Source organism: Nelumbo lutea, chromosome 3 (genome assembly GCF_056320005.1).
Source record: "Nelumbo lutea isolate HS-2025 chromosome 3, American lotus-T2T, whole genome shotgun sequence".
Classification (NCBI taxonomy): Eukaryota; Viridiplantae; Streptophyta; class Magnoliopsida; order Proteales; family Nelumbonaceae; genus Nelumbo; species Nelumbo lutea.
Genome location: NC_142686.1, coordinates 23,395,663 through 23,408,878, shown reverse-complemented (window position 1 = coordinate 23,408,878; position 13,216 = coordinate 23,395,663). Strand labels below are relative to the sequence as shown.

At 36.3% G+C, this 13,216-nt stretch overlaps 1 protein-coding gene across 1 annotated transcript; it reads right to left on the bottom strand.

Annotated features, from left to right (window-relative positions):
- Positions 1 to 7,045: 7,045 nt before the first annotated feature.
- HMT-1 (Homocysteine S-methyltransferase family protein) lies at positions 7,046 to 12,940 on the bottom strand. Its single transcript, XM_088981085.1, has 7 exons — positions 12,132 to 12,940; positions 11,903 to 11,959; positions 11,482 to 11,687; positions 11,171 to 11,300; positions 7,909 to 8,112; positions 7,729 to 7,800; positions 7,046 to 7,393 (listed from the first exon to the last, which is right to left on the bottom strand). Exons 1-7 carry the CDS (start codon positions 12,318 to 12,320, stop codon positions 7,250 to 7,252), a joined length of 1,002 nt encoding a protein of 333 aa, XP_088837211.1. The 5' UTR covers positions 12,321 to 12,940; the 3' UTR covers positions 7,046 to 7,249.
- Positions 12,941 to 13,216: the final 276 nt, after the last annotated feature.

The following is a 13,216-nucleotide window of genomic DNA, read 5'->3' as shown; positions in this document are numbered from 1 at the left end:
ACCCTCCTTGTCCCTTGCCCCCACAAATCAAGACATTTTACTCCATCTCCATCTTGACCCTAGTGGTGGGACAGTTGGGGGTAGGCACCCATTCCTGTCAGGGATGGGGAATCTCTAAATTTTCCCCACACTGAGGCAACCACTTAAAAAAAATTAATTTATGGATATTTTACAAATAGGGTTATGAGAATTTGGAGGTATTTTAGGTATTGGATTATGACAATTTGGGGGTAATTTATAAATGAAATTATGAGATCCTACGATTATAAGAATACGATGCAACCTTAGAAATATTTTAAAAATCAATATTAAATCTATGGATACTTTACTAATTTACCATCAGGTTCAAAGAATTATATGCAAACCCCATCCCTAATTTGGGGTAAAAATATTTTTTCTATCCCCAACCCATTTCTACCTTGTCCTCATTTAAGACTTAAGAAAACTTGCCCCATTTGGGGCGGCATAGGGCAGGGCCCCGGTTTTATAGGGAAAATTTCCATTCCTACAATTTTAATAATTTTCTATAACTAATTAATTAACAGTAAATTAAATAACAATATTTTATGTTAATTTTCAAAAAAATATTGAAATTGCAATTGATTAGTAATAATGTATAGCAAATTAATTATTTACAATAACAATAAATTAATGTAAATTATTTACTTTTTAAGCCTAAATTATTTACTATTAATCAAAGTAAAATAATCTAACTATGGTAAACTACATTATTTTTAATTAAAAATAAACCATTTGTTGTTAATTAATGTAAAACCAGGTATGATTGAACTCAACCAAGTGGTCTAGATTGGTGTGGATAGATTTAATAATTTTCCCAAATTATTTAATATTATTTATTGAAATAATAGCAATGTATTGTTATTTAAATAATTATGAACAAATTTCTAATAAATTAATTTCCTAATTTAGTTTTCCTAAATTTTTTATAATTATTTAGTTGAATAATAATTATGGATTATTATTTAAATGGTTTTCGAGAACATTTTTTTCATAGATTAATTTCTTAATTTCTTAAATACTTATTTAAAAATAATTATGGACTATTAGTTAAAGAGTTTCCTTTAATTATTTAATAATTATTAATTATAATTAATAATTTTATAGAAATTAGTAAATAACGCTAATTAGTAATATCTTTTATCAATAAATTATTATTGTAAGGATTCAAAGAAAATTTATTAAATTACAATGATTAGTGTAAATTACGCTAAATTTTGAAATTTTGAACATATATTAATAACCAAAAATTATTAAATAATGGATTGTTTATTATTTTTTGGTAGATTATTAAAGTATTTAATATTTGTTAAATAATGCATTATTTATGAAATAATTATTTCATAATTTTTGTAGAATATTTTCCAGAAATGTTTAATAATTTTCATAACTAATGGATTATTTAATAATAGATTATTTAACAATAATGGAAGATGCCTTAAGGCCCATGAATATATAGGAAACATCAAATTCCTCTCTCTTTAATTTGCTTGGAATCATGTCTATAGAGATAAATATTGTTTGGTTTGGAAAACCAAATCTTAATAAATTATGGCCCTATTTTTATGGACAAGTGGAGAGAATAGAGGGGAATTAGTGATAAAAGTGAAGGAGAGGATAAAACATATATTAAGGTAATTAAGGAGAGAAGTTGGGTTGTTATAGAAAGTAAGAGACGTGAATTGTGGGGGAGACAGAGAACCTAATGGGAAGGGAGAGGAATGAAGAGGGAGGGTGCTGAGATGGCAAATTGGGAGTGGTGGGAAGGGGGAGAGGAGAGAGAGAATCAAAGAGAATGCAGGGTTGGATAATGGAGCAAGGAGAAGCAATGTGACATGTGCCATAGAGAGAGAGAGAGAGAGAGAGAGAGAGAGAGAGAGAGAGAGGTTGTGTTTGTGCTTTTTTATTATTATTTTTTGTTAGCTGAGGATAAAAAAACATTAAATTAATAATTGAATGTTTGTACATGAAGACTAGATTTGTTCATGGGCCGGGCCTGGCCGGGCCGGGCTTTGACTCTTTATTAACAGAAAAATGTTAGGCCCGAGCCCGAGCCCGGCCCGACCAACAGGCCTACAACTTGGGCCCAAGTCTGGCCTTGATAAAAAGCCTGAAGCCTGACCTAATAAAAGAAATTCAAAATTTTTCCTATTCAAATGGACTTTTTTCTCTTTTAATTTAGATGTTTTTTTCCCCTATTTAAATGAACAATGGGCCTACAAGTGAATCAACAACATTCTCAAATCAAAAAATTTATTCAAATGGACATCACATAGGGTTTTTACTTAGGTTTAACTATAGGTCGGGCCGGGTTTACTTAGGTTTAACTATAGGTCGAGCCGGGCTATTTTGGCAAAGCCCGAGCCCGGCTTGAATTTTATGTGGGCTGAGCTTTTTGGCCCGAGGTTAAGCCCGCGGGACAAAAAGTCTGTTCAAGACCGTCTAGGGGTCGGGCCGGGCAGGGCCGGCCTGTCGGGCCACCCGACCCATGAACAGGTCTAATGAAGACCGAGTTGGGAACTTTTGCTAGTGTGCAAGACTCTAAAAAGTACATGAAAAGCTATTGTTTTATCATGAATGGATTCATTTAAACAACTAAAATAAAAGACTATTGATTGACACCTTGACCTTAAACAAGATTATTAGATTTTTGGGGGTAAAGTAAAATGAATGGATTCCATGTCTGCCTTAGATCACCATCGTCAAGACTCAAGAATGAAGAATCAGAGACGGGATGGGCTTCGCACAAAGCGAGCCCCACAGCCCATCCCCACCGTGATTTGGGAATATCCTCCCATGACAAGCATGCATGGGGGATGGGTTGTGGGGCATTTTGTGGGGAGCCCATCAAGAATCAACATAGCCTGTTATTTCCACTATGATATGGAGAAGATATGATATATGAAAAACTTCTTACCAATCAACTGAAATCATAAACGTGGTAGCCAATCAGGTGTTATTTATCAAAAATCATGGGTGGATTTTGATTGGTCAAAACTTTTCCCATATCATATTTTTTCTGCATCATAGATTTTCCCTTATTATTAAATATAAAGTTTTGCTTTTATGGTTTAAATTCGGAACATCAAATGTTGGATAAAGATCTGCAAAGCTTATGCAAATTTCTTTAATGTTGGATGGTCAAAGAATAGTATGATCTAACGAATAACTCTTTTGTCATTGTCAGAAAAAATAATAATAAACAACGAATAAAATTGTAATTCAAATAACTATAAATTAGGAGAGGAGGCCTTGCGTTACAGGGGTTCACTCATAAACTATCAGGCTTGAGCTCGATTCGAATTAGAGACTTGAGTTTGAGCTCAAGCTCGGCTCGAGTCAAAAGCTCAGAAGTTCGAGCTCAGCTACCTTTGATTGTAGGTCTTTCAAGCAACCAAGGTTTCGAGCCGAGGTCTCTCTCAATTTTCGAGGTGCCAAACCAAGGTCTCCCTTAGTTGCTGAAGTGTTGAGCTGGGGTTTCCCTAGCAGGCAAGGTGTTGAGCTAAGGTCTTCCTTAGTTGACAAGGTGTTAGGTTGAGGTCTCCCTCAGTTGTCGAAGTGTTGAGTTGAGATCTCCCTTAGTTACTGAGGTGCCAAGCCGAGGTCTCCCTCAGTGGTCGAAGTGTCATCAAGCTCGGGCTCGATTTGAATTAGAGACTTGAGCTTGAGCTCAAAAGTTTGAGCTTGGCTCAGTTCGAACTCGACTACCTTTGGTTGCAGGTTCCCTAGTAGTCGAGATGCCGACTTAAGGTCTTCTCAATTGGAGAAAGAGTGGCATTCTTGTAATTTATAAGGAGAGAGAGATGGCTAGGAATGGCAACAGGATAGGTTTGGGGTGGGGCATTTACTCCCTGTCGGGTACGGGGAATCCCCGAATTTTCCCTGCTCCAAGGCAACTACTTAAAAATTATCTATTTTATGGACAATTTAAACATATGATATAGGAATTTGGGGGTATTTTAAGAATTGAATTATAATATTTTAGGGGTAATTCAAAAATAGAATTATAGGATCCTAAGATTTTAAGAATTTAGGGAAAAACTTAGAGATATTTTAAATATCAATATTGAACCTAGAGATATTTACTAATTTACCTTTGGGTTTAGGGCGGGTTCGGGGAATTATATACAAAACCTGTCCCTGCCTCGTCCCCGATTCGGAGAAAAAATAATTTTCCCGTCCCTGCCCTGTCCCTGTTTAGGGTTGGGGAAAACCTGCCCCATTCAGGGTGGGGCGGGGCGGGCCCCAGTTTTATGGGGGGAATTGCCATCCTTAGAGATGGTAGGAGAGAGAGATGGCGTTCTTGAAATTGTAAGAAAGAAAGATAGTTGGTAGGAGAGAGAGTGGCATTCTTGTAAATTGAAAAAAAAAAGCAAGAGAGAGAGATAGAGAGTTGGTAGGAGAGAGTAGCATTCTTGTAATTTGAAAGAAAAAAGCAAAAAAGAGAGAATTGGTAGAGAGTGGCATTCTTGCCTCGTCCCTATTTAGGGTTGGGGAAAACCTGCCCCGTTCGGGGTGGGGTGGGGCCCCGATTTTACAGGGAAATTGCCATCCCTAGAGATGGCAGGAGAGAGCGATGGCATTCTTGTAATTTGTAAGAAAAAGTGAGAGTTGGTTGGAGAGAGAGTGGCATGCTTGTAATTTGAAAGAAAAAAAGCAAGAGAGAGTTGATAGGAGAGAGTGGCATTCTTGTAATTTGAAAGGAAAAAAGCAAAAGAGAGAATTGATAGAGTGGCATTCTTGTAATTTCTATGAAAAAAGGCAAAAATACTGTTAGATTCCATTTCTCTCATCCTCAAGCCTTTACATACACATTTCAGCTTAATATATTTACTAGTGGAGGGGGCCCTACGTTGTAGGGGCTCGCTCATAAACTGTCAGGCTCGAGCTCGATTCGAATTAGAGACTTGAGCTCGAGTCAAAAGCTCGAAAGTTTGAGCTCGACTACCTTTGATTGCATGTCTCTCAAGCAGTTGATGTGCCAAGCCAAGGTCTCCCTCAATTTTCGAGGTGCCAAATTGATGTCTCCCTCATTTGCTAATGTGTCAAGTTGAGGTTTCCCTAGTAGGCGAGGTGTCGAGCTAAGGTCTCCCTTAGTTGACAAGGTGTCGAGTTGAGGTCTCCCTTAGTTGTGGAGGTGCTGAGTCGAGATCTCCTTTAGTGACCGAGGTGCCGAACTGATGTCTCCCTCAGTGGTTGAGGTGTCATCTAGATCGAGCTCGATTCGAATTAGAGACTTGAGCTTGAGCTCAAAAGTTTGAGCTTAGCTTGGCTCGAACTTGACTATCATTGATTGCAGGTCCCCTAGCAATCGAGATGCCGAGTTGAGGTTCCCCTCAATTGGAGAGAGAGTGACATTCTTGTAATTTATAAGGGGAGAGAGAGAGAGAGAGATGTCATTCTTGTAATTTGCAAGAAAAAGAGAATTGGTAGGAGAGAGTGGCATTATTGTAATTTGAAAAAAAAACAAAAAAGAGAGAGAATTGATAGGAGAGAGTGGCATTCTTATAATTTCTAAAAAAAGATACAAAAAATACTGTTAGATTATATTTCCTTCATCCTCGAGCCTTCTTAAGTACACATTTCAGCTTAATATATTTATATAAATATTGTTTATTGCAATGCGCCTTGCGGTTACGGTCTATTAGCCATTTCTTTATTAATTTTTTTTGAAACATGAAATTCAGGAAAGATAAGGCTATACAAGGGAGGGCTGTGACCTTATGGTCCCTTATCAGGGTAAAATTATTCCCATATGGGGCAACCGGTTTTTGCAACGTTTGCTGGTATACTAGTTAAGAGAATCTGTTTTAGTATTAAAACTAAACCATAATACAAGGGCTATGAGAATGTGTACAGTAAAAGTTTTATTGGCCAACACACTTCTCTTTTTTATAGATAAACACACCCTTAATTAAGTTTACTAGTTTCAATCCCCGAGACAGAACTCTCTCTGGTGAGGATTTTGGTATGGGTTTGACTAGAAACCCGAAAAACTTGTAATTGGTCTGTCATTCAGGTGTCATGTCTTTCTTTCTTGGAGAGCAGATTTTTCCTTTTGATAATCCAACACGCAGAAAAGGCATTACTCAACTTGTCTCTTATCTTGTGGTCTTTTTTGTATTTTATTTGTTTTCGTTTTTTGGAGAACCCACATTTTAAGGGTCAATGATGCTCAGATCCGGGGCCGATGCAGTTGAAATTCTTCAAAACATACATTTATTTTATTTCCAAGAAAGACAAATATTATTATACAGGAGAAAATCAAAGAGGCTATTTTTTGTAAAAATTGTAGAGTAGCATTGTTGGAGTTGGAGATGCATTTTGATATGAAAGCGGTGGAAAACAAAACCTTTTTAGGGCCTTCCACCTTATTTTTTTCTCTGATGTCAGTAAACTCAGTTCTCGGCCTTTGAGTTAGGATCTAACATTATAAATAGATTTTAATTAGCCATGCCATTGCCCAAGGCCGAACCAGAATCACCGCTGTATCAGAAGACTCGTAGGCTGTGTTTGGTTTCATAGGCGTTTAATGAAAAAATGCTACTAAATCAATGTCACAGGTATTGACATTTATTACAGATGAAACAAAATAAAACAACTGTTTGATTTCAATATTTATCAAATAAATAGTAAAAATTGAAATGATTTGGTCTTTGTGCATGGGGTATTTGAAGAAACATTAAATTCCTATTTATGCTGATGTGACACACTTTAATGAGTATTAATATGGGGTAGAGAGTAAAAAACGTTTAAAATAAAGCCCAATCAAACAACAAAAACAAAAAACATTTAAAATAAAAAAGTGCAAATAAACAACTTATCCATAAATGCCCATGAAACCAAACACATACTTAGAAAGCGATTAGACATCACCTTAGTAGTTAGTACCTTACCAACCTTTTTTCTACATACAGATACAATATTGGAAAATTGGTTCTTGCAAGTGCATTAATGCCGAAAAATACAAAAGCATTGCTCGTTTTTAAGGTCCGGTAGAAACTTAATAACGAAAACAACTCATGAATTGATAATAACTCATCATCATCTAAGCCTTATCCCAACCATCTGAATCCTGTTTTGCCATTTTGTTCCATTGAGTGTCACTCATATCCAATGTCAAAAAATATGAATCAATTAGCAATAACTAAAAAACTTATTTTTTTTTCCTACGGCAAAGAAAATAAGTAAATAGGGAACTTCCTTTTATTAATAAAGTGGGAATGTTAACTCAGAAACTTCTTTTAAGAGCCCGTGAGATTGCTCCAATGGTGGAAGGTGTAGTTCGACAACATCCTCCAATGAGTTTGGCTCCTGAATCACGCCATCTTGTTGAAAATAGTTCAAATTTGTTGTCGTCAAAGCACTTCGAAGGCTGTTAATCCAATTCACAATATGTAAATAATTTATTAATGAATATACCAATACATTTAAATCACAGCGAGAGGAAAAAATCAGATTAATTAACTAATTAAGCTCTTGAAATTGCACTTAGTATTTTTTTATAGGTATTAGTATTTCGGTATTTTCCCCCACCAACCCCACCTTGCTCTGTCGGTGGACTGTGGATATGAGAAAATTTTCAACTCGTAGTGAGCCCTCTAAGAAAGATAACAAGAGAATAGTTTTACTTCTAGGTGTCGCATGCATTCCAGTGATTAGTCAGCTTAATTCACAAAGTGATATTAGGTGGTTCATTCTTTCACTCACCAGCCATCTCTTAGCTCTTCCATCCCATACCTCCCCACTATTGGGATAAACAACTATGGCCTTTTCAGTTAACTGGGAAAGAGAGAAAATTGCAGTTCAATGCCGTGATCATGTAACAATGTTAGATAAACAATGCATAATAGGAAAAGAGTGAGTAGTTTTTGTCTGTTTGGTGCTTACCTCCTTAAACCTGCAGATGAGGTTTTCTATGAAATGGGGTGGTGCACAATTTATTCCCACAGCATTCACTTTCTTACTCTTGTTTATTATACCAAGGCACTCCTCAAAGCTCTCTCCCGAGGGAGCATTCTCACCATCTACAGAGCTGAAGCAGATCCAAGATGGAATTTGGATATTTTCTTCATCCAGCAGCTCAGCACATGCCTATGTGCAGATTTTCATATAAATAACAAATGGAAGAACTTTGAAGATAATTATGCTTTTCTGGAAACACTCATCAGAAAAAAAAAAAATCATGCTTTTCTGGAAAGGGTTGTGGTGCATCCTCCTTTGGTGGAAAGCAGAAAGTGTTCTTTAGGCTTAGTTTGGAAGGAGTACAAATACAAATATGTACAGTGCAAATTCATACAAAATAATACAAAATATAAGGTTTTGCACTCTACATATTTGTATTCGTACTCCTTCCAAACTGAGCCTTAAGGGTTAAAAACTGGTCAGAATTTTTCATTTATGAGATTGATAGAACGTATTATATTTTGTGCCAAGGATCATAGGCCAATGTATAATGGCTTTTGTATTGGAATATTCCATCTCAGTTTTTATAGAGGCTACAACCTTGTAGTAGCAGAGATATAACACATTTTATCAATCTCATATCAGAAGAGCTGATCAAATGGTTCTGTTCTGAGGACAGCCTCTGCTATTGACCTGAGGATCCTGCACAGCACGTGGAAAACAATTTTTTGAAATGAAAAATCATGACAACATTGACCCATATATGAACAACTATTCAAGGAAGTGATATTTTAAAAACAATTTACCAATTAGTCCAGGAGAACTACTTTTCCGCGTTATAAGCATAGAATCATATGCCAATACACAAGGTTAGACTGTCATCATTATCATCCTAGTGCAACTAATGAATCATGTCACTCCATTCCAATCTATCTAGGGCTATCTTTATGGTAACAAGCATATATCTTTAATTTAATGAGCTAGCATCTTGAATTTAGCACTGAGAAAAATCAATTATGATCATCCATGAAAAGAAATTTAACCCATGGTGAAATACACCGGTATACACAGACCATCTAATAAAGAAGGATAAGGTACATAACAATGGAAATGCCTGGTTAAAAAAATGGAACATTTGTTAACAAGGACCAAGGATGAGATAACCATTTAGCTACTATTAAAGAAAAATATACAACAATAAGCAATTTATACAAAAGTTTCTCCAGAGTACCTGAATCGATACCTCTGAGTAGAACTCTGTTAAAATAAAGCACTGCTACAACATTTAAAGCAATATTCTAAAATATGGAAGCATGAGGCATAGCACTAGGATCTTCTAATGTGTTTAAGCCTTATGAAATATCGTTGTTTGAAGAAAAAAACATATGAGTTAAAATGACAGGGAGTGTAGAATTATGTGAAAAAAAGAACAACAATTTTATTTATAGTATGGTTAAATTACTCATCATATAAACAAGAAATTGAAAATAGTAAGGGCTTTCCTACAAATCCTTGTAGAAAATTAGAAAGTTCTTAATATAAATCAAGACCTCAATGAGTGTTGAACATCCTGAATATTTATAAATAAAAAAGCACCTGGAAATCTTCAATTGTTCTTTAAATCATTCTTGTGATGAGAACCCTATAGATGTTCTTGGCACAAGGCATCTCAAAGTGTGATGCATGTACTTTTAGGCATGAACCTCAATGTTGAGCCTCAGGGTGTTTTCCTTAAGCCTCAACTCAAGGAGATCCTAGGCAAAAGTGTCACATACATTTTAAAACATTGGCCGGATATTCTTATTGCTTAGAATATAGTGTCTGATCTCAACATTGAGTTTAGTATACAAATACCCCAACTATCATTCAACAGTTTCATTCAATTTAAACAACCCAAACTTAATGTTTCCTTTTAAGTTTGATAAACTCAAGTGTAACCAAACACCATTAAAATTAAATCCCCTATGGGACCATTAGGAGGAATAGGTCTAAAAAGGAAAATAACCAATTGGCTATACAAGTAGGACAGAGGAACAAATTCAGAATCATATAAACTCAATCCAAGATCAAGCAACAAAAAGCTGCCCATTTTTATCCACTAGAGTTCAATTAGGTAGACGGTAGACTAAACAAAGACAAACAAAGAGATCAACAAATTCACAGGAAGAGGACCGGAATGAGAGGGAACGATAATCCAAGGAATGGGGGTATGGATGATGAATTATCAAGTATTGACAAGCAGACTGTATCTTCTCTAGTATTTTTTCAGCAATAGGAACAATTGTTTTGGGAGACTTCAATACCACCACAATACTTGTAGTTTAGCTACTTTAAATTATTTTGTATCCCTATAGCTACAAATCTTTCATGATCATATGTGACTTTCGAAGAAGAATAAGCTATGGCTTATTATCTGAAAATTGCATTAAGAATAAGAGTGTTGAATGATGGAGCCTGGTATTGTATTACTGACTAAATGTAGGAATTCAAAAAAAAAAAAAAAAAAAAAAGAAAACAGTTTTCTTGGATTGAGAACTCTGTCATAACTATTTAATATGCACAGTAAGCATTTTTAAACTTTCCATTTCTGGCACTATTAGCGGGTGGATGAGAAAGAGGAACAGAAAATGGTGGTGTCATTTATTACTTCTATCAATTACCAATTCTATCTGTTGAGCATTAGTTTACAATAAAAGTAAGCAGAGAATGTAGCAAACTTATCATTTGTTCATAGATTTAATTCTTTCACTAGAGTTTGTTAAAAGGGCTTTCTCCAAGTCTCCATACCATTTTGTACTTGTATCCAAATTGAGATAAGAAAAGTTGTTAATCATCAGCGAAATAAATGCCAAGCATATCCATAAATGAGGAAGTTCTCCCAGTACACAAACTAAGGTTATACACATGGCATTATAATAAAATGGTGGAAGTAAGGAAAAATAACATTAACATTTTCTCAGCTACTATGGAAGAATTAATAATATCATAATATAAGTCTAATAAATGATATGCTTTAAGAATGGTTGACAACTCAATCAAGTCATCCCCCTAATAAGAGTGCATAAGATGAAAAGAGATTATGAAACTCAGGACACTGGCATCTGTAATGACAAAAGAGGGGCAGGTTTTGGCTAACGTTCTTAGTTCATGAAGTAAGATAATGTCAAACTGTTCTATTAAAACTATTCAACCATCTATTGTCAAAATACTGAGAAATCTACAAAACAAATTTGTGCAAAGAACACACCTGTGCTTCAATTTTATTTGGTATGGTTTCAAACGCCAACAAATCTGGACCTGCCTCAACAAGGACTTGTAATCTCCGCCTGTGGAAATCCTTCAACTTATCCAAGGTAACATCTGGCCCATAACGCCCACTGGATGCACAATGAATAAACAAAACCAAGAAACCTAGATGAATTTCCAATTGATCACATGTGATAAAACTGGAAGCAAATTGGAGAGGTTGTTTTAATTATATAACTGTGACTGAAAAATAAAATAGAAGAAAACATTAGCTATGACAATGAGATGCTTAATCTAGAAGATTTCAGGCACCTGTATTCTGAACCATCAGCAAGATAGGCACCATAGCTACCAACAGACGCTGCCACTAATGCCCTATTATAACTATGTCCAGGAATACTCTGCACTTCATCCCAAAACTTGTCACGGGCTTCTACAGCCAATTTGACACTCTTCTGGAGTAAAGCCTCTCCTTCTTCAATCGACAGTCCTCTAGATAAAAATCCTGGGATTGTTGCCTGGATACCCGGAACAAAAATAACTAGTTACTGATAATGTAAGCCTACAATTAAATGCAGTATACAGAGGGTATGCCAGAGAATGCTAGTATATGTAGAAAAGATTAAAAGAAGAAAAAAAAGAAGAAAAACAGAAAGATAACAGGTAATGCCCCCTCAAAACAATTCATAGAATTGTATGATAACTTGAGATTCGTCAGGGTAGAGGCCCAAACCTGATAGGATGAAGTTACTAGTATATCTGCACCAGCCTCGAGATATTCCAGGTGAACCTGCACAATGACAGAGCTTCTTCAGATCCGTCCATTTTCATTATTAGGTATAGTGCCGCTATATTATGCCATTAAAAACAGAGAAAGATGGGTTAAGTTTTAAAGATTTGTTCACGCGTAGATTGAGAAAAGAATAACAAGGGAACATCAAGAAGAGAGAGAAAGAGTGTACCCGTTTGACGAGTTCAGGGTCTTTGATCAAGCAAAGGGCGCTCCAAAGAGGGTCATTTATAGAGGCACCGTGCTTTTCAAGCTGCGTCGCAAATCCTCCGTCGACAATGGCGCATCCTCCTGCTCTCTCTATCAGATCCTCTAACGACGTTGTGGTCGCCCCTGCTCCCGCAACCGTTCCCAGACCCATTTCTGTGTGTCTGACTATCTGGGTAGTGGATAATAAACGAATGGACGCGTAATGGCGCCGGAGACAGGAGTTGTCAGTCGTAGAAAACTTCTCCGCCAAAAGATGTGAAGTTGGGTTGGGCTGTGATGTATCTTGTATGGAAGAAGCGTGAAGCAAGACAAAATGACAGAGCCTCAGGTTAGAATATTGACATATTTCCCAACCCCGAGCCACGTTTATATATATAGACTAGAGAGAGAGAGAGAGAGGGAGATTGTTTCAAGGAATTCAAAGGGTTTTGAAGAAATTCCATAGTTTGAGTGTGACAAATACAAATAGGGAAACTCGTCTTCTGATCCTGGTCCTGCTGCATGAAGATTGGCGGTGGCGGGGACAATTTCAGTTTGGCACTGGTAGTGGTAGGTGGGTCTCGTCGCCTCTTAGACCTAAATCGATCAGGGCCCAGGAAATGGTCTGCTATGGCCGGGACACCTATGACCTATAGTTGGCTAAGCTAGCCAAGCTAGCTGGCCTTACTAAGCAAAAGTCAAACCTCCATAGACTGGTTCTCACTGCTCCGTCTAATCTAGGACTAGGAGTAGGATTACTTGCAGGCTGAGGCTGCAGCGGGTTCTTACTTCTAAGCTGTGGGACTGGGAGTTGTTTGTTAAATTATTTTTTTTGATGGTGCAACCTGTAAGCTGGCTGTAATTGGCCTGCTGTTCTCACTAAAATTCCATTTCATCCAAACGACGATAAATCATAAATCTGAATCGAAATGAAATTTTACGTCAAACGCATACGCAGTCTAATGTATGTATGTAAATTAAGGGAGTTGTTTGCCTTGCCTTGTCATTAATCTAGTATAAATTAAATCAACTCAAAATGGTTTAGGTAGAAATAGCAGTAATATCAAA